This window comes from Platalea leucorodia (assembly GCF_965183815.1).
Source record: "Platalea leucorodia genome assembly, chromosome: 6".
Taxonomy (NCBI): domain Eukaryota; kingdom Metazoa; phylum Chordata; class Aves; order Pelecaniformes; family Threskiornithidae; genus Platalea; species Platalea leucorodia.
The window spans coordinates 72,165,434-72,193,378 of NC_138828.1; the positions used below are offsets into that span (position 1 = coordinate 72,165,434).

Below are 27,945 nucleotides of genomic sequence, written 5' to 3' on the forward strand. Positions count from 1 at the left end.
TTTCGAGCTTTGACACCATTTTCAATGTTAAAAAAAAAATCCAATGTTAGAGATGTTCTTGCAGTTTATTGGATACTGACAGATTTCTTCGCCGGATTTTCAGGGCTTGGACCTTAGATAAATCATGTGTTCTGTTGTCTGAACTGATACTTTATTTATTAACTTCTTTTATTCTTTGTCATTTTGCAAACTGAAACACCTCAGCCATAACTAGAGTGATCTCAAATATAGCTTTCAGCTAAACAAAATATTTAGTTTTGGCTCAAGAAAGAATGATAGCATTGCTGTCAAGGGCATAATGTAATGACTTGTATGGAGAAAGGTAGCATTTTTCTTTCTTACATTTTCTTTACTGTTGTTTATTTGTAAGTGATAATGAAGTTCTCTGCAACAAGGCATGCTCAATGTTTTATTATTGCTGTCGACAGGATTTAACTGCATTTCCACTGTGGCTTTAGCATCTTGGTAAGGATAGCACTGAACCACAAACTAGATAGGCGTTATGGAAAAACACGGACAGTTGTAGTGATGGATGGTGAGGGTAGCGTAAAAAAATACACAGTTCAGGATGTTCTCATGAGAAATGACATCTGTTGATCATACTTAAGAGGCAGAAAGCCTATTCACAGTAGATGTAGTCCACTCTGTAAGTTGTTGGATATGACAGAGGGAGTAATATGTCTAAATTTTCTCTTTTATTACATTAACATTTTCCCTTTTTATTCATTAGAAGGAGCTTTCGGTTTGTGGATGGTTTGCAGTTTGCTACTTTTAAAAACACAGAGCATCACAAGTGAAACAATAGCGTATTAGCTAACACAAGTGGCTGTTCTAAAGCTCCATGTGCAACTGAGTGAAGAGTAGAACTGTTTATGTATGGCTTGGGAGGGGAAAAGATGTAGAAGAACATAGTATTGTGGATGCACGTTACAGTTCCATTGTAATTACAAACTTACCTATTCTTTGTGTGAAGCCATGTTTTCATTTTTATTATAAATCTTAAATATATATTACAAAAAAGACATCTTATTAACTTAACAGTTAGACAAAATAAGTGCGTGAAGCATCTGGGCAAGCATGTCCCCTTTTTTGTTCATGTAACTTGACTGGGACAAGTAGTGGACATGTCAAAAGTTCCTTTTTTTTGGTACAGATGATACAAAAATGCAGGGAAACCATCGCTACGGGCTGTTTCTGTAGTAGAACAAACATGGCCAGCTCTACTTTTATTTTTTCTCCAGTAGAATTGCTTTATCAACAATACAGGAAAAATGACCATTACTACTGAATTCTCTAGGTTCAATATGAAATGTGCATTACACAGTAATATCTGTAAAAGGCTTTTTATGAAGTCATTATGGTGTGTGGAATGCATAAAAAGCAATAAATTCTGTGCCAAATTTTTCTTTGCATTTAAAAATCTCAAGCTCATGCTAAGATACTCCAAACATACCATGTTTGCGTTTTCCAGTAGGCATATGCTTTATTGAGTGCAATTAATTCAGATGTAACTTTTGACATTTTCACTCTGTGCGGAGCAGAGAATAAGGATGCTGCTGCTTGCTGCATATAATGTATAGAAATATACATTTCAGAAGAGAGAGAGCAAAACACACATTTCATATCAACATATTTACAGAGGACACGCAGATTTTACAAGATGGAAAGATCCCTTCCCCAAGACTGGCTGACATAGAAGCGATTCATGATACATCTCCTCCCCTTAAATTTAGGACAATAAAAACTTGACTACACAAGTGAATACTGATGAGAAACAACTTATTTCTCTCTCTCATAACAATAAACATTAAAAACCACTAAGCTTTACGATCTAGGAGAAACAGATTGCTTATGCTTCTTGAAGTCAAAACCATTTTTTTCCTCTTGATTTAACAGGAGGGAGTTTATTGATTTGTATTTACACTTGGTTTTGAGACTTTTTTTTTTTACGCTAACAAATTGCTCCCAATTTTCAGTACTTTGAAGAGTTTGGCATTAATATTGCCTATCCCTTGGCTTTGTTCCGACATCCCAGAACATCTCTTTCACTGCACAATCTGTTTGTGTTGTATTCTCTCTTTTCACCTAGAAGTAAAGCTCTTTAGTTGACTTTTTATCGTTATAATTAAATCAACCTGATCTCTGAGTGGAGCAGTTTCAAAGGATGAGAAGTAGAGGTCATACATGTGCAAAACGATCACTATGTACTGGAGCGGTATGATTAAATAAAAGCCTGAGACAGCGTAGATGCTTTTGCACAGTCACGGTTTTCTCTTGATCTGGTCTGCAGGCGGGGAGCTGGACGTCAAACATCCCAGACGGGTGGGGGACTGTGATAAAACCGTTATCGGGTTTTTCCTTCTGTTAGCTCTGCTCCAGCTCGCAGCTTTCTTACCAGCTCTTTCAAAGGTTTCTCTGTTCACAGGATTAAGTGTGGTTTTACATTCGACAGAGGGATTTAAAATGAATGCTATCCGCTCCCTCTGCCCTAACAGATCTATACACGTGCTTATTTATTGGAGAATATTTCCATCATAGCAGTATAAAAAAAATGCATAAAGTATACAGGTATGCCACATACCCTGCTCCATTGGAAAAAATGTCAAAAGTTTTACAGACAAAGCATGGAGGCAGTATTATATTCTTACTTAATTATCATACCAGTCCAGGAAAAGCAAAGAAAACGAACACATCACAAGGAAGAACAGGATCCATACTCTAAATCCAGCGTTGTTTTTGATGGCCTGTGAGGAAAAGGTTACCTCCATCACCATCACCAGTAAACGTACAGTACGATTTCAGCAGTGGCAACCCAAGATGCCTGTTAGCGGCTTCACTCCTCCCTCCCACAAGAGAAAGAACAACACTGGCCCTTAGTTTCAGGTGAAGAAAAGTCAGGTTGGCTACCTCTCTTGAGATTTATCACTAAAGTTTCTCTCAAAAATGTTAAAATTGGTCATTTAAAAAAACAAAGCCAACAGAAATATTGCAAGATCCCACACAGTGGAAATACGCCCAAAACATTAAGAACTACGCCAAAACGTACCTGCTTCAAGGTTAGCTTTAAGTTCCAAAACCAAAATTCTGTGATTAGAAATAATCAGGCCTTCACCGTTCTGATAAACATCTTCCGACTTAAAAACCAAACCCAAAACCTGTCAACTGTTTCTGGAGATTGACTGAGCCCTGTCAGTCACGGATTTCAGCCTCAGAACAAGCAGAGCAAGGAGCAAGTATTGCACGGATTTTTCTTGGATTCTCCTGCCCAAAACCGAGACAGGCGTACAGCAGGGGACCTGTTTTTCTCTCATTTTTCAGATTTACACAGGGAATAGATTTTTTTTTAATGTGATGATACAAACATTAATGTGGGCGACGAAGTTTTTATTTATCACCTTTTTCTACTGTTTCTCAGTGTGGTTTAGGAAACTTAGTTCTACCTACAAATGTGAAAAACGAAGCAAAAATAACTTCCGTTCATGCTGGGGTGTTGAATGCTGATCTCGAACTCGGGGCACGGGGACCATCAGCTGACATCTCTCTACCCTCCCCAAGCGTCCTAGCTGAAGTGCTTAAGAATGACGATTTAAAAGCGTAGTAACTGAATCCTAAATATTAGTAAAGCTATTGATTCGATGCACGTCTTTAAAAAAGCCAAATGTCTTCCCCACCGCGGGCCGCACCACCATGCCTGTCGGACAGCTACTGAAAAGAACACGCCAGGTATTCTACTCTTACTTGCAGAAATGTGTAAATAAGTTCCAAATCAGAAATTTCAAGTCCCTAAGTTACACTTGCTAACGTACGTTTGATGCACTTTTCGGGAGAGCTGAGCAGTCGATAACTCATCCTGGAGTGACATACTCTGCGCGCTTTCGGGAGGGAGACAAAAAAGAACCGAGCCATTTACTCAGTGGCCTAAGTTAGGAACTCTGTTTTTACTGAAATCTCAATTCCTGAAAGAAAACATCATTTCATTCTAATTAGTAAGACAAGGGGATGGATTTCTTTACTAGGAGCATGTGAGACGCTTTCAGCGTGGCAAGGAGACTTCTGCTAACGCTCAGCATTTAACTTTGGTTTCAATAATTTCAGCACCATCTTTTATTCTTAGTCTGCAATCTCTCCCACCCTCTTTGTTTTAAAGAAGCTTCACGGGTGTGTAAATGCACGCCAGGTGGCCTTCAAGGGTAAAAACTAGGTGAGGCCAAGTAGATTCCTGCCGAGCTGTTCAGCTGTGCAGGTGACGGTTAGCCAGACAAGCAGCGCCAACCGTTAACCTTGGCTAACTTGCACCATTTTTCCAGCCTCGTGGCCCGACGCCCCAAGCCAGGCGCACCGCTACCGCGGGCGAGCTCCCACCTGCTGCTTAAAGCAGCACTCGGCAAAACTGAGAGTTCAGAGAAACAAGCGAGTTGTGTTTTAAACACAACTTAGACATTACCTCTCTTATGTCTTCGTTGCCTTCTTTGATATTCTCGGTTGCACCCACAACTAATTGATGGATATTGTCAATATCAGTTTCCTGTTAAAAAAAAGTAAAATTGAGAAACAGCGATGAATTTTAGGAAAAAACACGCTTCCAAGGATTTGGGGAACAAGCAGAACTCAAATACAAAATAAAATCTGGTATTATTAACATCTTAGTTTAAATGATGCAAAGGTACAGAGGCAATTAAGTTGTAACTTCTTTACCTGTGATTTTACGAGCCTGAACGGAGACCAGCAGGATCAACAGGAAGCCTCCCGTTTATCTGGGATGAAATCTAACCTGCCGCATTTTTGCCGGCTCGTTTGGAAGAGGTACCACCATTTCCAGAAAAGATGCTATTTAACACATTTAACAGGACACTGCTGCTGAGGCAGAGGGATCGCTCTCACACATATGCTGCGGTTTCCATTCCCAGTACGTACTAATAAGTAACAACAGTAAATACCTCGATTTTGCATATGAAAAACAAAAATCTTTTCCTTCTCATTTGCGTCAAGGGTTCATTCATCTTATGCTTACATCTTGCATGTGACCAAGACCAAAATACCCCCCAGAAGATCTTCAGGCTGTATTTGCTGCTGGAGCATGACATCGTACTAACCTGCTGCAAGACTTTTTCCGTGAATATCTCTTGTAATCTGGAGATTTCCACCACTCTTCCTTCAATTTGTCTTGGCAAAGAACAGAAATACTCCGTTAGAAACTAGTGCAAACACGTCTCGCTCCTGCAGATTCATTCCCCATCCCGGTCACGGGCTGTGAAGGGGCACGGCTGTTTTGCTGGCCGTCCGTCAGGCAGCAGGAGCCTGCGATCGGTGCTCTGGCCATTCCTGGTGGGAAGAGGAGCAGCCCGCAGGGAGGCGCTGGGACAGGCACCGCCCGGAACTCGGAGAGCAGCCTTCGCTGCGAGACCTTCACCCGTCTTCCCTCTCTCAGCTCACACAACAAAACCCACGCTGGACCCCACGTAGTTAACTCTGACATACCCTTTTTATATGCCACTATGGAGCGTGGAATTCGCCCTGCCTAGTACTAATAAGCCAAAAGTGCAGTTGTAGCTTGGGCTCGCCGTTCGGGCCTCTGCACAGCGAGCGGAGAGCCGACGGCACGGCCGCTCCGCCGTAAGCACAGCTCTGCGCGGGGGGAGCGACTGCGCCTCCCCTGCGGCCCTCTGTGCGTGCAGCGGGCAACGGGATAGGAATGGAAAACCTCATCTTTTAAAACTTAGATAAGCGAGATAGAACGTAAACCTTCCAAATTGAACCGGTACTCTTCTGGATAGTTTGTATGTCACTCAGGACCATTCTTTGCACTGCGGGACACCGCAGCGTGTAAACTCCTACAGGTCGTTTCCCAGGCACTCCTATTTCGTCCCTCCTTCCAGCACACCGCTGCAATTCACGCAGCCGGGTGTCCCGCGGCAAATTCACTGTGTGGGGGTGTTGTCCGGGTGAGGGGACCGGCGTGCCCAGCACTCTGTCCAGGAACAGAAAACTGTACCTGACTTCATCGAAGAGATTATTCATTTCACCAACAAGTCTCTGGTTCTCCTGTTCAAACTGGAAGAAGGAAATCGCACACGTGAGTTCACGTGCCTGCGCCCCGGGAACTGTCTTCAACCCCCACCCCGATCAACCAACTTCCACCCTTCCTCGCAACCTACGTACAACGTGTCTCAACTGAAAAGATCTTCAAGAATTACTAACGCTGGCCTAAACGAACAATATGAATCTGCCTATTTGTAACCAGCCGCTGTAACACTTGTCATGCTCCTCACATTAATGAAACAAACCTCAAAATAACTTGGAAGATTTTGTTCAAGTTACTTTGCAGTAAGGAAAAACATAGTGGATGAAATCTGTCCTTTTTATTATTTTAGAAATTTGAGTGGGGAAAGCTTTCATGCTTGTGAAAGCATGTGATTCTCTTCACGATATCCTTGCGCCGTCATTGACATCATTCATGTACTGCCCATGGCATGAAGTTAAGAGCTTTCAGATTTTGCTACAGTATTTTCTGACATCTAGTACTTCATACTTTACAAATGCCTTGGCTTTAGTTATTCTAGCACACCCCTTCCATTTAAAACCCATGAGTAATCAATGAAACACTTAAATATACTTCTAGCACCACATTTTTCAAAATACAAGCACAAATAGAAGACTCTATACAGGAAAATAAGCTTTGACTTTTTAGATGTACTTGACTGTCAGATCATTTGGGATGCACTACAGGAGAAGTGGTCGTGCAGCAAGTACAATGACATGATTTGCTGAAACAAAATCAGCACAGCCAAAACACAGCCGAGAAAGGTACCCCATGTCGTAGCGGGGTTTGTTGGAAACCGCGTCGTAAGGACTGGGTTGTAGAAAGAAGCCGTTAGGACAGACCGAGCTGGGATTTTCAGGGCGAAGGAGTTGGACCCTGCAGTCCGGCAGCAGCTACGGCTGGCTGAGAGCCCGGGGGGGGGACTGCGGGCTGCCCCCTGCCCCGCGGCCACTGGGAGCCCGGCAGGACCTGCTGGGAGCCCGGCAGGACCCGCTGGGAGCCCGGCAGGACCCGCTCAGGGAGCGCTGCGGCCTGCCCCAGCCGAAAGGCTCCTGCCATCGGGGACAGCAGAGCGCCGCGCATCGGAAGGGTCACACGTCCCCTTTCGGGGGAAGGAGGGGAAGCCTATTCAGGGTGTTCTGCCCGTTAATTCCACATGGCCAAAGCCTCGGTAACAGCTGGACCTTGCGGTATGGACACAACTGACCAGATCTTTGCGCTTTTCTCACAAAGCTGGGAAAGACCTGGTCTACGCGGTTATGCAGAAATAGCACACGGGATACACGTTTCTACTGAAAACATGACCTGCGACGCGCCTCCGACGAAGCTGAGCGATACATGCAGCAGCGCGAAAACCAGAAAACGGGATTCGGAGTGCAAGGAATCTGACGCGGGAGCCGTGCAAGAGAGCAAGGCCCATTCTGGTTCAGTTAATCTCCTGATTTTGAACTAGCCTGCACAACGCACTGGGATTTTGGCATAATTCAATCACATTACAATTCCATTAGCCGTAAAAGCGCAGCAGTCCTCTCGGCCACCTTGCAAGGTCTCATTATCTTTTCTAAGACAGAGCAGCGTGTTGTCAAAGATGAAAACGCCAACAGAGCGGCACTGCTTACAGGTCAGACCTGGTTTTCAGTCGGTGCAAAAAGAATTGCTCGCTGCCTGAGCATATGCCCGACACTTAAGCTTGCAAGAAAAGGAGGTGTTGCCCAGAGAAGATAGTCAGTATCTGAAAACAACTATCATCTTGTGCAAAAAGTAAAAGAAGGAAAGGGGGGGGGGGGGGAAGTCTGAATCACAGAGAATTATGATAACAGTCAGGGTCGTGTTACATCGGTGAAAAGCAAATGGGCCTTTTTTCCTTTTAGAGCAGCGCTACTGAAATAGCTGAAAATGAAGCACTTAGTATTTCAAAGTAGTTTAAACAACAACACAGTTCATTAAGATGCAATGTGAAAATGAGTGGCTATAATATGGCACACAGTTCATCTGACCTATAGCTTCTTTCACAGGGCCAGTCGTAGGAGTACGTAAATTTATTATGCCGCTACGTTTGGTGACGATCTTTGGCTCACCAGTGTGACCCCCGCCCTGCCCCAGTCACGCCACCAGCACCTCTGTCCCGGGTCTTTCAAGATCTCCCTTACGCAGCTTGTGCAACTCCTCGTGCGCGTTGCTTCAGACGCCGATGCGTGCATCCCTTGAAATGACCCAGAATGCCCCAGCTGAAACTTGTGCCGTATCAAGTTCCTTAACACCACCACAGAGAAGTGACTCTTCCCACACCGTCGCCACTGTCCCCCACACTTTGTGCTGTAACATGTTTCATCTTGCTTCAGGCCCACCAGGACCTCGGAGAAACAGTACCTGACTCTGCCAACAGCAAATTAAATGTGAACGCGCATGGCTTAGGGGGAAATGGTTACTGTGTTAAAAATCAGAAATGTGTAGGTTTAATTTGGCAGAAGTGAGCGTGACAGGGCAGGTATGTTTAAAGAAGGGTAACAGTGAATCTCATAGAAAAAGGTTTAGTCTTCCGACATTGGCAATTTATGTCATGAAGAATAATGAAAAATGATTTTTTATTTCTTTTAAAATACAAGTTTCTTTTTGTACTAGAGGTTCATAATCTGCCCAATTGGCAAGAACAGCTTTCTCTCCTTGGTTAAAGGACCCCGAGTCCACGATCACAGACGAGGAGGAGGGCTGTCAGGCACTGTCACCTTCCCTGCGGGGTCGAGGCCTCGGGGACGGAGCCCGGCCCCACGGGTTGAGGGGGAGCAGAGAGGAACGTATTGCACAGCTCCCTGAAGTCCCACTGATTTCCACCCTAAAGATCCAATGGTTTTGTTAAATAAAAAGGTATCAGTGTTGCAATACATTCAAATGTCATTGCCACTGCTGTCTGTAGCGTCTCCTTCCACGGAGCACTTGTTAAAATAGCGTTGACTAATACAGTGATATTTACTTCACAGCAGCGGATGGTTAAAGGTGTTTCCTCACTGCACTCCTTTGCGTTCACACCACCGTCCCGTCTCTGATTTTAGTGGAGTCACCTCAGAACAAAGCCCAGGAACAGAGCAATGAAATAGAGCCACAAGATCTAGCACCGGGCCGACTGACTGGTCCTTACGTGACGGCCAGCAAGCTGTAATTGTCTTTCTGACTTCTGTAAGGATAAGTATTTCTGCACAAATATTCAGTATCAAAAATTCTCTATTTTGCCGCCTTAGTAAAACTGAGATGATAACTAATTTAGAAGGCAAATTTTCAATAAAGAAACAGTGAATGATTTTAATCCCTTACAAATAGCACAAATCCACTTGAGAAAGTATTCTTTAAGAAGTCCCTTTGATATTTAAAACCCTCCACTGGCACGGATTGCCTTTGAAACTGCTAAATGATCTGTGCAATTTGAAATCATGGCTGATGGACTGCTTGGCGCAGACAGCAGTAAGATATGCAAAAAACAGTCAGTTGAACAAAAGGTTAGCGCGCAGAACACATCACGTACCAGCGTGTCACAGAGGGATTTACATGATGGGAACATAAACCAAACTCCAGCGATCAGTATAGCTCAATGATTTATGGCTTATTAAAGTAGCCTCTTTTATGACAGTGAAATATTCCGTTCCCAAAGTATGGCATAAAGTGACAAACTGCTTAAGATGTGTCTAAAAATCTAAGGCATAGCATAATCACAGTTCTTTTTTGTCATCCCATGAGATAAGTCATTATATGTATTGTATCTGAATTTAAGACAAAAACAAACAAAAAAGATAAAGTCAGGGAAAATTAGATATCTTCACAACTCAAACAGCAGAGCCAGATTTTTTTCCTCACTCAATGCAACCACAAGACATCTGCTCACAATAACTATAAAAACCATTAGTATACCTGTACTCAGGGTTATACACTGAAATTTATTGTGCAAATCATACAATAGCCTGCAACCATTTTGAACAATGTAAAACTCTCTCCTGTGGGTAAAATACTGATAGAAATTGCTGCTGTAGCAATGTGATAGGGCTCTAATTCATTATTTTACCCACAGGAAGTCTCACAGAACCATGACTGAGAATTGTTAAGTACGATTTGACACAACACATTCCAATTTAAAACCAACACAGCAGTTTCTACACTGTAACCTACCCTCTTCTGAGAACTGCTGGATTTTCTGGCGTAACTGAAATGCAGTTGGTCCACGCTTCACAAATCAAATGTTCAAAAAGTAGAAATTAACTTCTCCGTAACAGCAAACATAATGCAGAGGAGAAATAATTAACTGTCCTGTGAGTGAGTAAATTAACTAAAGCTGTGAGGTTTGTTACGTGTTTGTAAAGACCCTTTGATTCTTGCATTAAAAGCACAATGAAGTCATTAAATATTGCCAAGTTAGCATGGAGGATTTGTGCGAGCAATGAAAAAAGCAATGCACAATCGAATACTCAAATTATTTCCTAGTTACACCTATATTTACATCTTGGGCCCAAATTTACCTGAAAATTAGCATAGTGGATCCAGTGACTTTAAAGTCTGTTAGGAGTGAAATTATACAGTATTCAAGTTTTACTAATAAAGGCCAACTCTTGGCTATAAGTTTGCTCAAAAACACACCAAAAGAGCAGTTTTGCTGTGGAATAATCACCACATACATCTCTAGCCTTTGTAAATTAGATAATTATAGCGTTCATAAAATGAAAAGCACCCCAAACCCTAAAAAAAGAAAAAAAATCACACTAGGTCCACAGAACAGAGAAATGGCTTGCTCAGCTTGTGCTGAGTTGATAAACTTAAAGCCGAGATCTAAAGTTTCCAGCACAAGTAATTTTTCTAGGCTAAATCATGGCACTGACATCAAGGCACTGTTATACTATAAATTTTCTTGAAAACTATAGGCAGAACTGTGTAAGCTAAGAAAAAGGTCATATTCTAGTCTGTCTGAGCTAAAAGTTCATTTAATTTGGAGCATCAGTGTTATTTTTATACCCCTTTTCACAGGAAGTGCAACTCTTGAAAGCACAACAGAAGTAAATCAGTGTAAAATAACCAGTAAAAGTTTTAAAAAATATAGAATAATAATAAAAAAAGCATAGCACAGGAGAGCTCTGAGTGGGTAAAGAATAATAATGGATTTTTAAAAAATGTCTGTTGGTTCTCCTCTAGGAAGAGCTGCCCAAATGCCTAATAAGAAGCAGTTTAGGACTGGAGATTCAGGAGTCTAGAAATCCTTCAAAGCATTAAACTATGAACATAGATTTTTCTCTTACTTAGGCCTGGAATCACTGCCCCTCACAAGTCAATAAAGAGAACTTATTCCAGGGAAAAATTCAAATCCTTGGTGGCAAAAATCAGCATTTTGAGATGTTTATCTTTCTTCAGTCTTGATAACAGAAATAGAACAAAACTCACAGACTTCGGCAACTCATTTAAGTCATGAGGTATCTGGGGCCTTACTCTAAAAAGTATAAAAGGATTTAATGAGAAAGAAATGCATTTATTCCCAAAGTACCGTGGCAAGGGATGTAACATGTTTAAAACTTAATTACAGTGTGAGGCCTACACAAAGCAATCCAACATTTAGCAGTCAGTTATTAGTAAGCCCTGTCAGAGCCATCACCTCTGATGCTTGTTTCCTCCCAATCCTCTGGAAGCTTACAGCAAGGGGGCTAAAAATATTGTGCCTAAACACAATTCTCTTTAAAAAGAAAACAGAAAGCAGGAGTAAGCCTTCAGATTTCAGACTAGCACTCAAGAACAATAGGAGAGCATCAAGAGCGGCCTCTGAAGAACCTTTTCTCTTTGACAAACCATACCATAATTATGTGCAACTTACTCATCTCTGACGGGAAGAGTGATGCAAATCATGTTTGGGAACATCTCTAATCTCTGCCAAGGAAGTTTCACATATTCATACTGCAGCAGCCCTTTGCCTTAGTAAAGCTCACCATTTTGAAAACTGCACATCTACTGGCTAGTTATAAATCAGTTTTTCTTTCTTTATATAAAAAAAGGCAATGTGTGCTAATGTAGAGAGGTTTTCTAAGAATTTTGAGCCATGTTCAAAACACTAAATTTTAGGAATATCAAAAGTCTAACAGATAGGTTGTCAGCAATCATGCCTATGTCAGAAATTTTGTAGTTCAACTGTAAGCAGAATTGGATCAAACGATATATAAACATGCTAATAACAGGGACATGCAGAAAAGATAAAATTCATGAGATTCTGTTGTGACAGAAAGCTTGTAGCTATTCCTTCTAGTAAACCAATCTGATTTTGATAATCCAAAAAAATAAAATGGAATAAAATAAACTTATACTTAAATAGTACAACTATTTAAGGTGTGTTCTAGAAATAGTCCAAGTAAAAAAAACAGCCAACACTTTATTCTTTCAGAAGTTTCATAATGCTTTTTCTGATGTTGTCTTGACTTTTATTGTTTCCTGATTTAAAAAGCAATTCATAATTGTAATTTTAAAAACAATTTTCATTTCAATTGTTGAAAAATAGTTGTTACTAATTTCATGGCTCCATGTAAGTATTTTGTAGCAATTTTAAATATTAGCTGCTACCAGAAGAACCAGGAAGCCACGTGCAAAAGGTGTATCTTGTTATGGCATTATTCTGCATCAAATGAAAGCAGAAAATGAATTCGTGTGAATCTGTACTTTCTTAACACGTATGAATACAGCAGAAAATATAACGAAATGGACAATAAGACACAAGATATACTTACCATTTGTATTTCTTCAGGTGACAGCTCATCTTCACCTTTGCCGTCCCCCCATAATCCAAGGTTACTTTGGGCATCAGGCAGATTCCTGTCTGTAAAAGAACCATCAAAACCACTTCATACCATGCAGGACACTGAATAGTGAAGTGAAAATCATTTTTCATCCATTTCAGAACCCTGATGAAATTGTCATAGCTCATTTGTCATTAACTGAGATTCACCCTGTATTTACAGCACAAAATTACACTAATAACCTTTATTTAACTTCTAAACTGGGAAAAAGTATACGTGTATGTTTAAGTTTGTGAACTACAACGAGCTGCACTAATATATTGGCAGTGAAGGATGTAAAACAACTCACAATGCACTAAGACTTGTTAGGGCACAAAATACTGCAGCATTTGTCTTTTAACAGAAGAAACTACACAATTTTCAAAATGACAGTCTATATGCGAACTACTATCTTCCAATGGGACTTGACAGAACCACCAGCTCCTCATTCCAAAAAGTAAAAAGAGAATCTCAAAGACATTGTGAGCAAAGTTCACAGGACAAACTCCATTTCCTCACGCTGCTCAAACTGCCCGTTACAGCGCAAGTCCTACAGCACGCTGTGCAAGGGGTCTTCCTGCATACGAAAGGAATCCGATGCGATCCCACAAACCAACCCTTACACACCATAGCTGCTTCATTGATTTCAATAGTACTTCCTCTTTGATTAAAGCTAATCATCTGCATAAATCTTAGCAGGAGTTGGGCGTGAAAGATCTTGAACGGCTATTTCTAGGATATTCCCTTCTGGAAGATTTATTTTTAGGCTTAATTATATACTTCTGATTATAGATGAAGAAGTTAGAATGGGAGAGAAAAACTATGCCACAGGAGCCTACTGTTTCTGAAGCTGTTCTGGCATCAGTGTTTAAAATCCTAGCGCTAAGACTGCACTCGTGAGAGGGCCTCTCTTCTCCCCACTGGCTGTGACCTTTTTACAAAACCCAAAAGAGAGATTTGCGCCACCCCACAATGGATCAAAGCTGAACCTCCTCTGACTTACCAGATGCAGGTTGCAAATTAAAAATATGGAAAGATGTAGTTTTTACTTTTTCATAGATTTCAGACTTCCTATTTATCCCAGTCAGTTTTTTCAGGCATGTATAAGTATTTTAATTTGTTTTGTTATAACCTTCTAAACCCATTTTTTTTCAATTGCATACGCAGCACTGATGCATCATCATTCAGATACTGACTTCTCTTGGGAAGCCTCTGACAGGAATAATCCTATTTATAAACAAATATATGATAAGGATTATAAGCAGAAATTTTCCCCTTTATTCTTCATTATAATATTTGTGAAAACTCTTAAAAAATAAATATTATAAAAGGGCATTCTTGTGTATGTTTCCTTTATAAATGTGTATTTTGCTTCCCAACAACCAAACCAGGATGAATAAACAAAGACAATGTTACAAATGAGGGACGTGGATAAGGAATAAAGAAAATTAAAAAAAAAAAAACAAAAAAACAAACCAAACAAACAAACAAACAAAAACCAAACACACCACCAAAACAAAAATAGACCTGTTCTTTCTTACAAGTAATAGGAAATAAAACCAAGAATATCTTTAAAGATTGTTTAGGAAGGATTCAACTCTGTGTTTTTCATGGGGTATCATCAGTATTTCAAGTCTGTTTCACAGAAACACAAAACTTATTTGTTTAGGTAATCGATGTATTTACATTATATGGATTCAAAGAAAAGAAGATAATCAGTTTATGGAGCCAAGAAATATGATATATTCCTATTTTATCCCAGAGAAACCAATTACTTTCAGGCACTGTCAGCACTGTTTAAAAAAACAGCACCTGTATCCAGAGTGATTGCTAATAAGCAAATATGCTTTTGGTAAGACATAAGTGAGAAACACGTATCTCCCCAGGGTTCCTTCTGTCACTGCGGTATGTTTCTGGCTACTGGGAAAGTTGTGCTGCAGCTTTCATGGAGCCGACATCACTGCTTTGCTACAATTCACCCAGCAAAAGCCAAACTACATTCCTTTGCAGAAAGGGAAGTAGTTAATGCACGATGGAGGTACAAAGGATCAAATCCTCTGAACCCTTTTCCACGCTGAAAGGAGACAGCTGCTAAGCTTGTGGACCAGTTCAAAAGCTACTCATTATTTAGTTATTTCTGTAAAGCAAATGTCAAATTTGTAATATGCAAATAAATACTGTCAGCATATAAAAGCAATCTCCAGAGAGACCATTTTCCTACCATGAGGCATGTCCAGTATAATTCTAATGTAAACAGGTGCTTTGCCTCAAAACAAAAGTAATTGCATTTTGCTTTCGTTTCTGCCAAAAACCCAGACAAAACCCAAGTTGTGCTTCAGCACGCCAAGCAGGACATTCAGCTGTTCATCATAACGTTCAATTTAACGACAGGACCACAAGCTGCTCTCAGAAGAACTATCTTTAAGCCGAGAAAAAACATTGTAAAAAAAAAAATTATCAAAGGCTACAAGATTTAAATTGAGCTTCTTGTTTCCTAGTCATCTTGTTCATGCTATTCCCATGCTTCAACAACTACCTACCAGCAAAGTCAAGGCTGATCTTTATAAGCAGCAGGAACCAACACTTATGTGAGGAATCACAGGCTGTGTGCATTTACAAACTGTTTCAGACTGATTTATTTTGATACACAAGTTTCATAGTTTTCTCACAGACTAGTCAGCAATCCCTCATAAGTATTGCATCAGCGTTACTTATGTGATGGGATCCCTACTTGCTTATACAAAATTAAAACATAAACTAATAAAAGTGAAAACTGGAGTAATCAAAATTATCGTGCAAGAAACAAAGCTTCATTTCTGTTTATTGCAGTGGTTTGCTGTGTCCAAGGCAACCAAAGAACAGCATTTTCCATGGTGTGGCACAGATCTCTGGAGCTCAAAATTGTAATGACACTATGTGGTGGGAGTGCATACTTTCAGAGATTGCGGAGACATTCAATAACAAGGAAAGAGCACAGGGCAATGAAGATGCCGCTACACTGCTGCTTCTCTGCCGGCACTAGCTCACAGCTGCGGAACACTGATAACGCGTTAAGGTGAAACTCATCTATGTGCTTGTGTGCTGCATCACTTAAGACATACTATAAAAACGTAGTAAGCACTAGAAATGACACATAATCAAAACCTTTACTTCTTACAATAAATTCAGTGTCAGGGGAGGAAAAAAAAAAAAAAAAAAAAGCATACCGATAGGGCTGCAGAAGTACAAACTGGTTAGGAAGATAAGTGATGCCATATCAGAAAATGAAACCATGTGCACACTGTGAGGTAATTCAGTATTAAGAGTCTTCATCCAGAAATGGAGTACCCACTTCACATGAATCCACCCTTTGTATGGCCCTAAAGTCACCAACCAGAGGAACTTTACTCTTTTAATAAAAATCACCAAAGAAACAATAAATGATGATCAGAATAATATGGCCATCCAGTGCATTTCTTCTATCTTGATGAAGTATTATGCTAATGCAATGTCACACTTCATACAGTTTCTGTTTATCTCCAAAAATAATTTTCATGCTGTAAATCACAGGGTACCTTGGACTCCTCTAGACAGCACAAGCAGGAGAACTCAAGCCAGGGAGAGGAACTCCTGAATCACAGAAACAAGATTTCTCTTTACATATGCAACCTAAAATAATCTGCATAGTGGTGGTACTCCAAAAGGCACTCTGCAGTGAAATTCTGCCAGCGTACACATCCCAGGACAGACCGAAACAGCTAAGAGAAGGGGCTTACATTCCCCGGCCTTAGAAGCAGGCCACTAAGAAATCAGAAGCATTATTCACAAGCCCTGTCAGGAATAGCGCCAGCTGAAACGACCCTGGGGTCAGAGATACTGCTTTGGACTTCTGGCTGTCTCCTGTCCACCAAAAGATGAGATGCAATCCTTCCAGCAGGGAAACTCAATGCTGTGGAGAACATCATCCCCAAAACTGCTGGATCTGGCCAGCCAGTAACCTCCCCTCTATGAGCATATTCTACCTTCGAGTTCCTACTGTAGAGATGTCCAACTCAAGGTCTCTGTGCTTAAAAACTAGAAAATGTTCCCAGAAAGTCATTGAGCTACTTTCCAATTCCTTGCCATCAGTGAAAGGAATGTGGAAAAGTCAGACAGACCTACTTACTTCTGTAAGAAAGATGTAAGTAGATGGATATTGATAAAAATAAATAAAAAGGAAAGAGCTCACACAGAGTTTATTGAGAGGATGAGGAATGTAGCAAGGCTTAAGACTTTTTTAGCTGGTTGGAAAAAGAATTTCAAAAAGTTTAAGATTTTGCTTCCTCAGTCTCACAATGTGCTTCACAAAAACCTGATCAACTCAGGGAAGATGAAAATAGAAAAGGTGCCAGTAACAGGAACAGGCCCTTGCGATGTGAAGGAAGTACTATTGACCAGACAGGCCTTGCCACAAAAAGCAGAATATAACTACGTTTTATTCTTACCTTTGCTTTCCTCAGCAGAAAGTTTTTCTTCAGAATCATCTAAAGGATTCTGTAAAGGTTTTTCAGGGGAAAGAGGTGATTTGGACACGTTGCTCTGCTCAGGTTCAAGTCTGGACCTAGAAGCACAAGAGCCTATAATTTAACTGATATCACACAGTTGAATTTCTCCAAAATGAGAACAACCACAGATTATTAAATTCAACACTAACTCTTGAAAACTTCACATTAAAGATTTCCCAGTAAAGATGCAAAACGTACTTAGCAACTTTCACTGAAATCTTATTACAAAAGCAAAGAAAACACAAAGTGCTTCATGAGTATTCCTGAACAAAACATATTAGGTGTTGAGAGTTGAGGAGAATTTTGAAGGCTATAGCATAAAACCACAGACATTTTATTAAACTTCCTTGCAAAAATCCAGTGTCTTAAAATATATACATTTTAAAAAACCCAAACAAACAACATTTTGGTCATACTGAAAATTCTTTTTAGTAGCAATAGCCAACACCAGTACTTTATTTTTTTCAAGTAATTATTACAATTTTACTTTATATTGTCAATTATCCTAAAGGAAAAGTAAGAAAATACAACAGAAATAGCTATTTCCTGAAACAAGTAATTTTATTTAACTAGCTTTAAAGAACAGTTTAACCAGGATGAAATTGATCCTTTGTCTGCCAAAAGACACAACAGACCATTTAGAAGCAAGGAAAAGAAAAAAAAAAAAAACATATGCAGTGGACAGATATAGACTACATCTAAGTCCCTGATATGTAATTTTAACACAAAGGCAACGCAAAAAATGAGAAGCATATTCAGTGATTATATATTAAGTACTTGTCAAGTACCTTTCCCTGTGGCACCAAAAAAAGATTAAAATTAGTGGCAACATATTTTTTTCCAGTAAACTTCTGTAGTTTATTGTTGTCTACATTGAATTCTGTAACTGCTGCATAGTAGACAGTTAAATTATGCTGTTAGAGAAGCTAAAGAACAAAAAATCAAGAAGCAATGGGCTGAATCACCTGCTGTGCCACCTTCATCACTGCCTCCCCTCTCAAATATAATCAACAGTTAATCTCATTATGATCTGCAATCTTCCCCTGCTGCTTAACAGAAGGTGTTGCATTTTGTGTTCCTTTCCTTCTTCATATTGTGTCTAAATTCTAACCCATAATTAGAAAATTCTGAGAAAAACAGAATATAATGCATTAGTCATCACTGAGTGACTATGTTATTTAAACAAGAAAACACAGTAACAGGGAACCTTTCTTAGTTCTAAAAACTCTGCAAGTACTGGGCTTTTGGTAATTTTACAAAAAAGAACTCTTCTCTCATCTCCTCCCTCTCAAGTCCCAAATTTGCGTAATAATGAGGAAAACAAAACAAAACCCAACCCAACTTATCTGGATGTCCATGAAGTTCAAATAATAGTTCTGATACTAATAAAACACCAATTCCCCAGATAATAAAAATATCAGCTTGTTTTAAATAATTGCATACATAATTCACAAGATATTCTAATGTAAAAAAGTTTAAAATTGAAATGAAATATAATTTTGAATAACAATAAACATAAAAACTGAAAATCACAACCAAGTAACTTTGCACAAAAAGCTGCTTGTGTTTCTATTTCTGAAGTTTTCATTCTGGGGAACTAGTCCTATGTAATTGGCAGAACTTTTTAATCACAAAATATGAGTTAATACATAAAGGCAACTTATGTAAGAAAATTATAACACTCAGGCAATTTGTTGAAGAGCTTAGGATGTTAATCAATATAAAAGGAAACACGATGAAGTACATTTCTGCTGCAAACCTTTCAGTATTGTCTGCTATGCACATATTTTAAGTTGACTAAATTGCCGGAAATAAGATCTGCACTAGGATTAATTTACTTTTAAAGAAATGTATTCTTTTATTGTTTGTTGTCCTTACTTTGCACAGTATGCTAATGTATGAAGTTTTCAATTAAAAATGAACAAAATGCCTGGGATGTACTATTTAAAAAATGCCTAGTTCTTTTAAGTGATGGAACATGTTCTTATTATTACATAAAGCGTCTGCTGAAATCCTTGGGGAAATTACAAATCAACTAGTTGAAGGCCTATGAAAAGACAATTTTTCTTCAATTCATCATAAAGATTGGTTTATGCCTTGTGATTTATTTAAATTGAATTTTAATTTAAATGACAATTTAGCCATTACATCACATCTGCAACGCATACAGACTCCACCTGGTCAACATCTGTTTTCTAGTTCTTACATCCGTAAACAGAGGCAGAGGTATCCTCCAATATTACATAGAAGGACTGCATCTTCTGGGTTATTTTTTATTTATTTATTTTATATGTTTATATTTATATGTTTATATTTATATGTTTATATTTATTTTCTATTGCTCTTTATTTGAGTGGTATTCTAACTTCTGAAACAGCTCTTTCATTGCTCCATGTGTAGCATACACCAAATTGAGTTGTTTTCTCTGTTTAGTCATCTGAGAAATCTTGAACCTGGGATTTCACATGGAAACAATAGTATAAAGGTACAACAAACAGAAGAGCTGGTATTTGTTAGCCAATTCTATAACTGCAGGAACCATGCTATCTTTCTTTGAAGTTGTTTAGTATGAAGAATACTGATATGTATTTTTACACACGAAAAATACCACACAGTTTGTTTCTGTATGTTTTTTCTGAAAAGTTACGGGAGTTACAAAAATACCAATGCCTTACTTTTCTCTCATTACCTCTTACCAAATCTCAAAACTGGTTTGGGTTATTTTATTTACTTGGTTTTGGCTTGTACTACTATTTATGTCTCAGGAGGATATATTTGAGTGATTCTAATTGTGCTTAATTATGCTGAATCACTCTGAATAAAATGTACTTATGGACTTCTGAAAACATCTCCCTAGTTTCAATGTAAATAGCCAATAGAGCCAAACACCAAAGCAGCATCAAGTCTTGGAAAAACACTCAAGAATTTATTTATAGATGTCTATGTTCTAGAATTTGTTGTTATTTTTAAATTAAAATGTACATAATGGAACTTATGGGGGGGGGCGGGGAAGGACAAAAAGAAAGAGAACGAGAGAGAGAAGTGAACATCTCTTGTACCTAAACAGACAGTATCCTAAATAGCATCTTTGAGACATATTACCAATGTGCAGGATTTCACTCTAAATTACTTTATGCAGAGTATTACTTAATGGGACACACAAAAATATTTTGTTGCATTTGTAGAAGTCCAATAGGTTTATTAACCCACATTTTACTGATTTGGTGCTTTAATCATTTACATAAATGAGAGGTACAACACCATATTGGCACTGCCATTTACAGACTTATCTTCACATGCCAGAAGTGTAAAAGAGCCCTGGAATGCACCTACTGACAGCAGAAGTTGCTGATCTAACTACAGATTTCCATTAAAACAATCTCCTTAGAATGTAAACATGAATAATAATTTTGTTGAATGTCCTACAAATGAAAGGCACAGTTAAACTTTTTGACACTACTCACAGTCTCTTCTTATCTATCACTCGCTTAACTCGGATGGCTCTTTGTTCAGAATACAGCTTACACACTCCTGTTCAAGATAGCAGTAAACAAAACTTCAGGTTAGAAGAGCATGATTTCTTTCTTGGAAAATACAATCATTCATTTTCAACCATTCAATAAATACTGAGTACTTTTTAAGTAATCTTCAATGAAGTCCAAGACAGCTGTTCTGTGCTCCTTCACCTGAGCAGACTGGACACCCTTGTGTGCTGAAATACAAAAGGAAGATAACACAATCTTTCAACTTTTTACTGAATTGCACAAAAGTTTGCATTTTCAGTTGATACGCAAGTTATATTCAAAAGCCTATTAACATTTGATATATGTTATATATTAACATTTATTTTAAACATAGATATATTTCAATATAGGTTCTGTAAAACAGCAAATCATTACAACAAACCAAAAGCTGAAAACAACTAGAGTCTTACAGTATTTATGTTATTGATTTGTTATATATGCCACCGAGTCATATTATGTCAATTAAATTTCTAAACAAGAATAGAAGTCACCAAGCTAAGCATAGCAAAACAGATCTAGAGATTTAACTTGCTTAAAATATTGAACTTCCAACATTTTAAATTCTCCAGTGTATAGACTATGTGGAGATCTTTGGGGTTTATTGGGTCAAGCATGCTTTTAATTCACATATATTAATATTTCTTATTTTGATACTACGTAGTTCCCATGCATGACTGACTTTCAATGTTTCTGAATAATGCTACAACTATGTTTAGATGGCATTTCAAAGCTGATGAAAATCTTTGGTATATTGATAAAAGACAGACACACAGCAAGACAACTTGAAAATGGCAAAACAGAAGTTCTCTCTACAGCTTTCCTAAGATAGTGTTGTAAAGGTATGATCCCATACTCAGGTTGCCAAAAATGCTGTTACTTTACCAGGACTCTGTTAAAGTTATTTAATTATCTCAAACTTGGAAAGATTATACTTGTAATACCTTACAGGTACCTACAAGTAGACAAGCTAGAAAGAAACAACCATTGAATTTAGTGAGCTTTGGTTCAGGCCTCTGTGCCACAGTGCTAAATTACTATTCAAGTAGTAAATATTTAAGACTATCTTTTTTATACTTGCTAATTAGTGTATTTGAACAAATAAATAGAATTCTACATTCTGGCTTCTCCTTCCACTAACATTAAAGAAAATTAAGTACAGCACTAATCAGCCAAGGGGATTACACAGATGCAAACAAAAAGGCAGTGAGACTTCACCAATGTCTTTCCAAAAGCATTTCAGATTCACCATCCAATATTCAGCATTATATTACCATTTATCTATAACTAAGAAAAAATATTTAAGAGTTGCTCAGTTTACCTTCTGTTCTCAGCTGATGAATGGCATCGGCACACGTCCTCATAAATATCTGAGCATCTTGATCTATCTGATCACGCTCTGTATCTGTCATCCTCACATACTCAGACATAATATGGCTGAGAAACAAGACAAACTGTCATTTAAGAAATCCCCAACATAAAATCTACAAGTACACATTTTATAGACCTTCTTCCTACTCAGCATCTACACAGAAGCTTTTTTGCAACACTGATTTTCACAGAAAAAGAAGTAAAAAGTACAATAACCATCACTGATAAAAATGACACTTCTATAAAGCTGAGAGGGTTTTTTAAAACATTTTTTGACTAGTAAAAGATGTAGAAAAAGCAATATATACTATCATCTCATACATAACCAAATACTGAGCACATAAGGAGAAAATACAACTAGAAAATGTATCATTACCCTCAGTACTTATTCCAACAAGGCATATTTCAAGTCTCAAAAAACAAAGACAAGTAGAATAAAGGAAGGAATAGCTCAAATGTTGAAAGAAGTTAAAAAACAAAAACAAACAAACAAACAAAAAACCCTTATCTTACTTAAAGGTATGTTTTCATTATTCTAAATACTGAGCTTCGTTTTTAAAGTAGCTGTCCTATGAAATCTGTGAATTCAAACCATAGTAAAGAAGAACACTGGAAAATAATGCACGTTTTTAACAACAAGTCGATTATAAGGTTTATTAAAACCTGTTCTCATTGTTTATTTCTATTTTAGATTATGTATTATGTATTTAATATTTTCTACTAGGAATACTGTATCTTTTTGTTACTAAATTAATAAAAATGGAGGCTTGTCAGTAAAATATTAACAGACTGTAGATAACCACCAGAAAAGCATCCTGTATAAAGGTATTTAACAGTATTTCCACAGCCATAGATGACAGGATGATAACACTTTGCTACAGCAGCTTATCTTATGTTCATCTTGGTTTTCCTGATGATACAGTCATCGTAGCCTACAATATCTGCCTTTTAAAACAGGAAAAAAAACCTTAACTCATATCCTCATTTTAATTTAGATTTTTATTTATACATGAAAATTTCCCCACTTGTTCAAGGTATGCATAATGCAACTATATTAATGCAGTAATACAAGTAAAAAGAAGGGATCTTCAGTTTGCAAAGCTAGCCTGATAACCTTAGAGATCTCTTAACATACTTCACTGCAATAATGCCAGATCTTCCCTGTGTCTGCTGCAATCCCTGCCACAGGAATGCCTACAACCAATTCACATCACCCCATCTCATCATCTCTCATCACACGCAAAACCACCAGCTCCTTCCTGCACCTTCAGCATACTGTCAGCACGGGTCTCCCAGATCTCCACAAAGTTTTAAGCCGACTCTAATGTCCCTGAGTATTACACCAAAATGTCTTCATTCCCATCCCATGCGATTGATTCCACATGAAAAAAGCAGCACATGGTTTATGTGGCTTGAAAATTAGTTTCTGCTTACTTGCCAGCTAGTACACAAGCACAGATTATCCAGCAAACAGTAAGGCAAACTAATTAGAAGTAATATTCTGTATTTTACTTGTTTGTTTCCAACACTGTCATGTATTTGACATCTAAACATCAGGATATTTTTCCCCCCTTGTTAAAACTATTCTAAATGTTATAAAATTATTTTTTATAACTTACAGCAAACTTACAGAAAAGCAGCCATATATAGTGTTTCCATTTGTATCTTACTAGCTGAATTGCTCTCCTTTGGTCGGGACAGATGGGTTTCACAAATTTGTGGCAAAATCCCTATTGCAACTGTAATCAGTGGTGTCCTAAGCTGTAACTCTAATTTGCACTCTCTGAGAAAGCAGCTTCTGAATGATCAAAGACTTGAAATAGTCTGATTTTAAAGACATCTGACGGAAAGGCTTTCCACAGCCTGGTTAAGATGACATATTGATAGCTACATAAGCAATGTAAGATAACTAAGATTGTTAAATACATTAGGGCAGATCTCTCCCCCACTCCCTTTGCACAGCTTATATAGATAGGGCTTTTTATTACTAGTCTGTGGAATAAGAAAGTTCTCAGCATGCGTAAAGCCAGAAAATCCATTCTTACATCCATCTCTGCATAGGCCCAGACAGGAGGGGACCATTAAGGTGATCTGGTTTGGGATAATGCATAACATCGTCCAGCGGTCCATGCCTAGAGAGTTACTTGAGCATATTAGGGCACACAGATTCAGATGGAAAATGAGGATGGAGTAACAGCTTCATGATGGCTCCTTGACGAAGCAAAAAAATCTCCACTCTTCTATTTCAGATTACAATAATAAGTTCTGGCTGGTCTGCTACTGAACAGAGTATAAAGTTTTGTCTTTATATGTCTAGGTTCTTGTACTCTGCCCAGCTTTGTAGTGTTTGCAGAGTTCTATGCTTTCAATGCACTTTTTAACATCACAGGGTAAAATAAAGATTACAAAATGCAAACCAGAATTTGCTTTTAAATCATAGAATCATAGAATGTCCTGAGTTGGAAGGGACCCACAAAAGGAGTTTCACAGCTTCAAAGGCAGCAAAATGCAGCTTAATCCAGTAAAAAAGAAATAGAACGCTTTTCCTTTTATAACTGCTTACAGCTAACATAGTGTCTGGTACTAGCACTTTTGAACAAGAGCTGGTCAAGCCACTCAGAGGCAAGGATACCTGAAACCCATTCTCCTTGGGAAGGCAAGAATGGAGTCATACAATCACATCCCATTATGTCAAAACACATATGGCATCCACTAGTACTAAACAGGGTACTGAAGTCCCCATTGCACTCCCCAGTAAATCTGCATGTGGAGATTATACTGAAAATCCATCTAATCACCATCCGCTAGCCTTACTGTAAAAAGAACCATTCATTTAAAAAGAGCAGGCCAAGGAAAAACAAAAACACAAAAAACAAAAACCCAAGTGAAAAAAAAAAATCCAGCTGTGTCCTGTATGTCAGAGATACAAATACTTGCTCAGAAGTGCATTGGCACTATCATAGCAATGGGCTGATACATCACGAACTCAAGAAAGGTCAAACGAATCATTTTTTTCAGAAGTAATCAGAAGAATTAGCCAAGACACAGGCTGGCTAACACATGCAGATAAAGAAGGAAAAAGGGGGAAAAGAAATTCTTCTAGATTTTTATCCTAATCAATAGGAGAAAGCTTCATGAGAAACATGGGCTGGAAGGTAACTTGGGTTATTTGTGATTTTTAAGAAGGTGGGTGAAGAGTAAGATAAAGACAGTGACCATCAAGTAGGCAGACTTCAATAGTCCAGATAAATTAGTAGGTTAAACTGCATAGAAAAGGGAAACCTAAAAAGGAACAGAAAAGAATTCAGGTGAACTAGTAATTTTCATATAGAAATGACATTATGATAACTTGCAATTCTGCCCTCGATGAAAGGGAAGAATAGGCAATGCAGTAAGAGATCAACTTAGCTACTTCATGAGCTCAAACAGAAAAAGCAGAATATAAAAAGTGCAAATTAGGTCTGATTGCTACTGACAAGTCTAAAGGAACACAGCATGTAGGCACACAATCAGTAAAGGGTCAAGCGCAGGATGAGACACAACTGGCAAGGGATGCCAATGATAACGAGAGATTACTCTGCAAATATTACTAAGAGAAACATCTACAATAGGAAATGCATCAAATGAAAGGATGTATCCTCACTGCCAAGAACTAGGGGAGAATAAGTGAGTGCTAGGTCAATGAAAAGATGAAGTGTAGCAACTATCTTTAAAAAATAGGGCCAAGGAAAAAAAAAAGCAGAGGACTTAGAGACCACTCAGCCTAGGAAAATATAGGAACAAATAATCAAACAATTTTTAAGCGCTTAGGAAAGAACAAAAAGATAACCAGTAGCCAAGACGTATCAAGAATAAGTCATATGCAGCGTAATTTACTTCTGGGATGCAGTAACAGGTCTTATGGATGGATGAAAAGCAATCATTGCCATATATCTTCTCTCTAGCGTGGCTTTTGTTACCATCTCACATGACATTCTCATAAGCTACCAGTGAATAAGTGAGTTAGAAGAAACAAGCACGATATGGACGTGAAACTGTTTGAAAAGCTGAACTTGAAGTAGTTATATACCAAAACAGAAGGACACACTGAGTTGTGTTCCACAGGGGTTTGTCCTGAATCTGATGCTACTTAATACTTTCTTTAACAACTCAGACAGTAGAATGGAGTATACACTTATTAAATTTGCAGAGGCATAATGTTAAGTGAATTAAAACTGTATCAAGAGAACAAGACTTCAATTCAAAACCATACTGCCAACTTGGAGAAATGACATGAAGAATTTGAATAAGGAATGGTCAGAGGCTCTTTGTTGCAGCAGGAACAATTATCTGAACCCACAGAGAATGGAGAACAACTGATTAGGGAACAGTTCAGAAAGTCATCTGGGATCATATTGGATCATAAAGCAAACAGAACAACATGTTGTTGTACAAAAAGTCATCATTACAATGGGATGCAGAAATGCAGTATAATCCATTACGAATGAAAGGTAATCTTTCTGCTCTCCTTAGCTTTGGGCAAGGATTGTCTCATTTCAGCACCTGACTGTAACACCAACTGGGACAGTGCCCAAAGGAGAGGAAAAAGCAGGATCAAAGGTTGAAGAGAACATGTATGAAAAACCAAATATACTGTAATTGTTGTTTCTAGAAGAGACTGAGGAGAAACCAAAATAAGTTGGTGTAAAAAAAAAAAAAAAATTCTAGTAGCGTGGATAAGGAAACAAGGAAAAGCAGAGGAAGGATATGAGATCTCCACTGAAAGAAATATTTAAAAGCAAGAAAAACACGGTGGTAGAATGACCTAGTCATTCTCTTTTTGAATGTGTCAGCCATGCTCCTTCCAACCTATCATTTCTATGATCCTATTTTGCTGGCAAAGCACGAGGAACCAAAGCCGACGGAGGCGTTGCACCAGCTTTCAGAATTAGTAACTCTTTCTGCTGGTGCATAAAATATTTTCTGCTTACTGATTCAATAAAGACACCAAATCAAGCAGACAAACTTGATTTTCCTCCAACAATGTATTACAAAAGAGAGAGAAGCAATAAGCTGAAATAAACCAGTTCTAAAATACAGATATGTACTGTTTTAGCAGAGATATGCCCAATTTACCACCTGCAGATATTGCCTTACAAACATATACATAAATGCTCACACACACACACAAGTGTGTGGGTATACACACATGTATATATAACCTTAGTTGTAAATACAGCAGACATTTTTAAACTTCTTCCCTTTGGTCATCTAGTATGTTTTAAATTATTTTATTTCTTATTTAACTACTAAATTTAAACATTATGTATTATGTTTTGTGCATTTTAATTTACTGCCTTTTTCCATTCAAATGCTGTCCGACATAAATCCAAGGTAAAACCTTGTCTACTCAAATGACAAAAGATTCCACAACAACATATTTTAAATTTTTTTTTAATAAGTCTGTGGGGAAACTTCAGCTACTAGAACAGGCAGTACAGGCATACCTGAATTAGTATTTTCAGTTTTGTAAAATATTGCTGAGAAATTCCAGAATGCTGCTACAAAGAATTACTATTTCTAAAATATGATATATGAACTTAGTACAATCAAAAAAGAAGAGAAATAATTTGACAATAATTTCCTGGAGAACAGGAAAATACTATATGCTCCTCCATGAAGAAAGTCCTTACAGATCATCTACATGTCTTACTATCTTAGTA

The 27,945-nt window shown here is 38.3% G+C and overlaps 1 protein-coding gene across 6 annotated transcripts in view; it reads right to left on the reverse strand.

Moving 5' to 3' along the window:
• Nucleotides 1-59: 59 nt before the first annotated feature.
• The window catches only part of STX18 (syntaxin 18), a 69,435-nt gene continuing 41,549 nt past the window's right edge, over nucleotides 60-27,945 (reverse strand). Inside the window, exons 3-11 of one of the 6 annotated variants that reach the window (XM_082315400.1) lie at nucleotides 22,194-22,309; nucleotides 20,986-21,063; nucleotides 20,816-20,882; nucleotides 17,292-17,407; nucleotides 12,781-12,869; nucleotides 5,993-6,051; nucleotides 5,094-5,163; nucleotides 4,445-4,525; nucleotides 60-2,744 (exon numbers count right to left, since the gene is read on the reverse strand). In XM_082315400.1, coding sequence (XP_082171526.1) covers nucleotides 2,649-2,744; nucleotides 4,445-4,525; nucleotides 5,094-5,163; nucleotides 5,993-6,051; nucleotides 12,781-12,869; nucleotides 17,292-17,407; nucleotides 20,816-20,882; nucleotides 20,986-21,063; nucleotides 22,194-22,309 — 772 coding nt within the window. In that variant the 3' untranslated portion in view covers nucleotides 60-2,648. Of the gene's footprint in view, nucleotides 2,745-4,438; nucleotides 4,526-4,695; nucleotides 6,052-12,780; nucleotides 12,870-17,291; nucleotides 17,408-20,815; nucleotides 20,883-20,985; nucleotides 21,064-22,193; nucleotides 22,310-27,945 lie in introns of those variants that run through there. The other 5 variants (XR_014228530.1, XR_014228531.1, XR_014228532.1 and 2 more) reach the window with 5 other exon arrangements.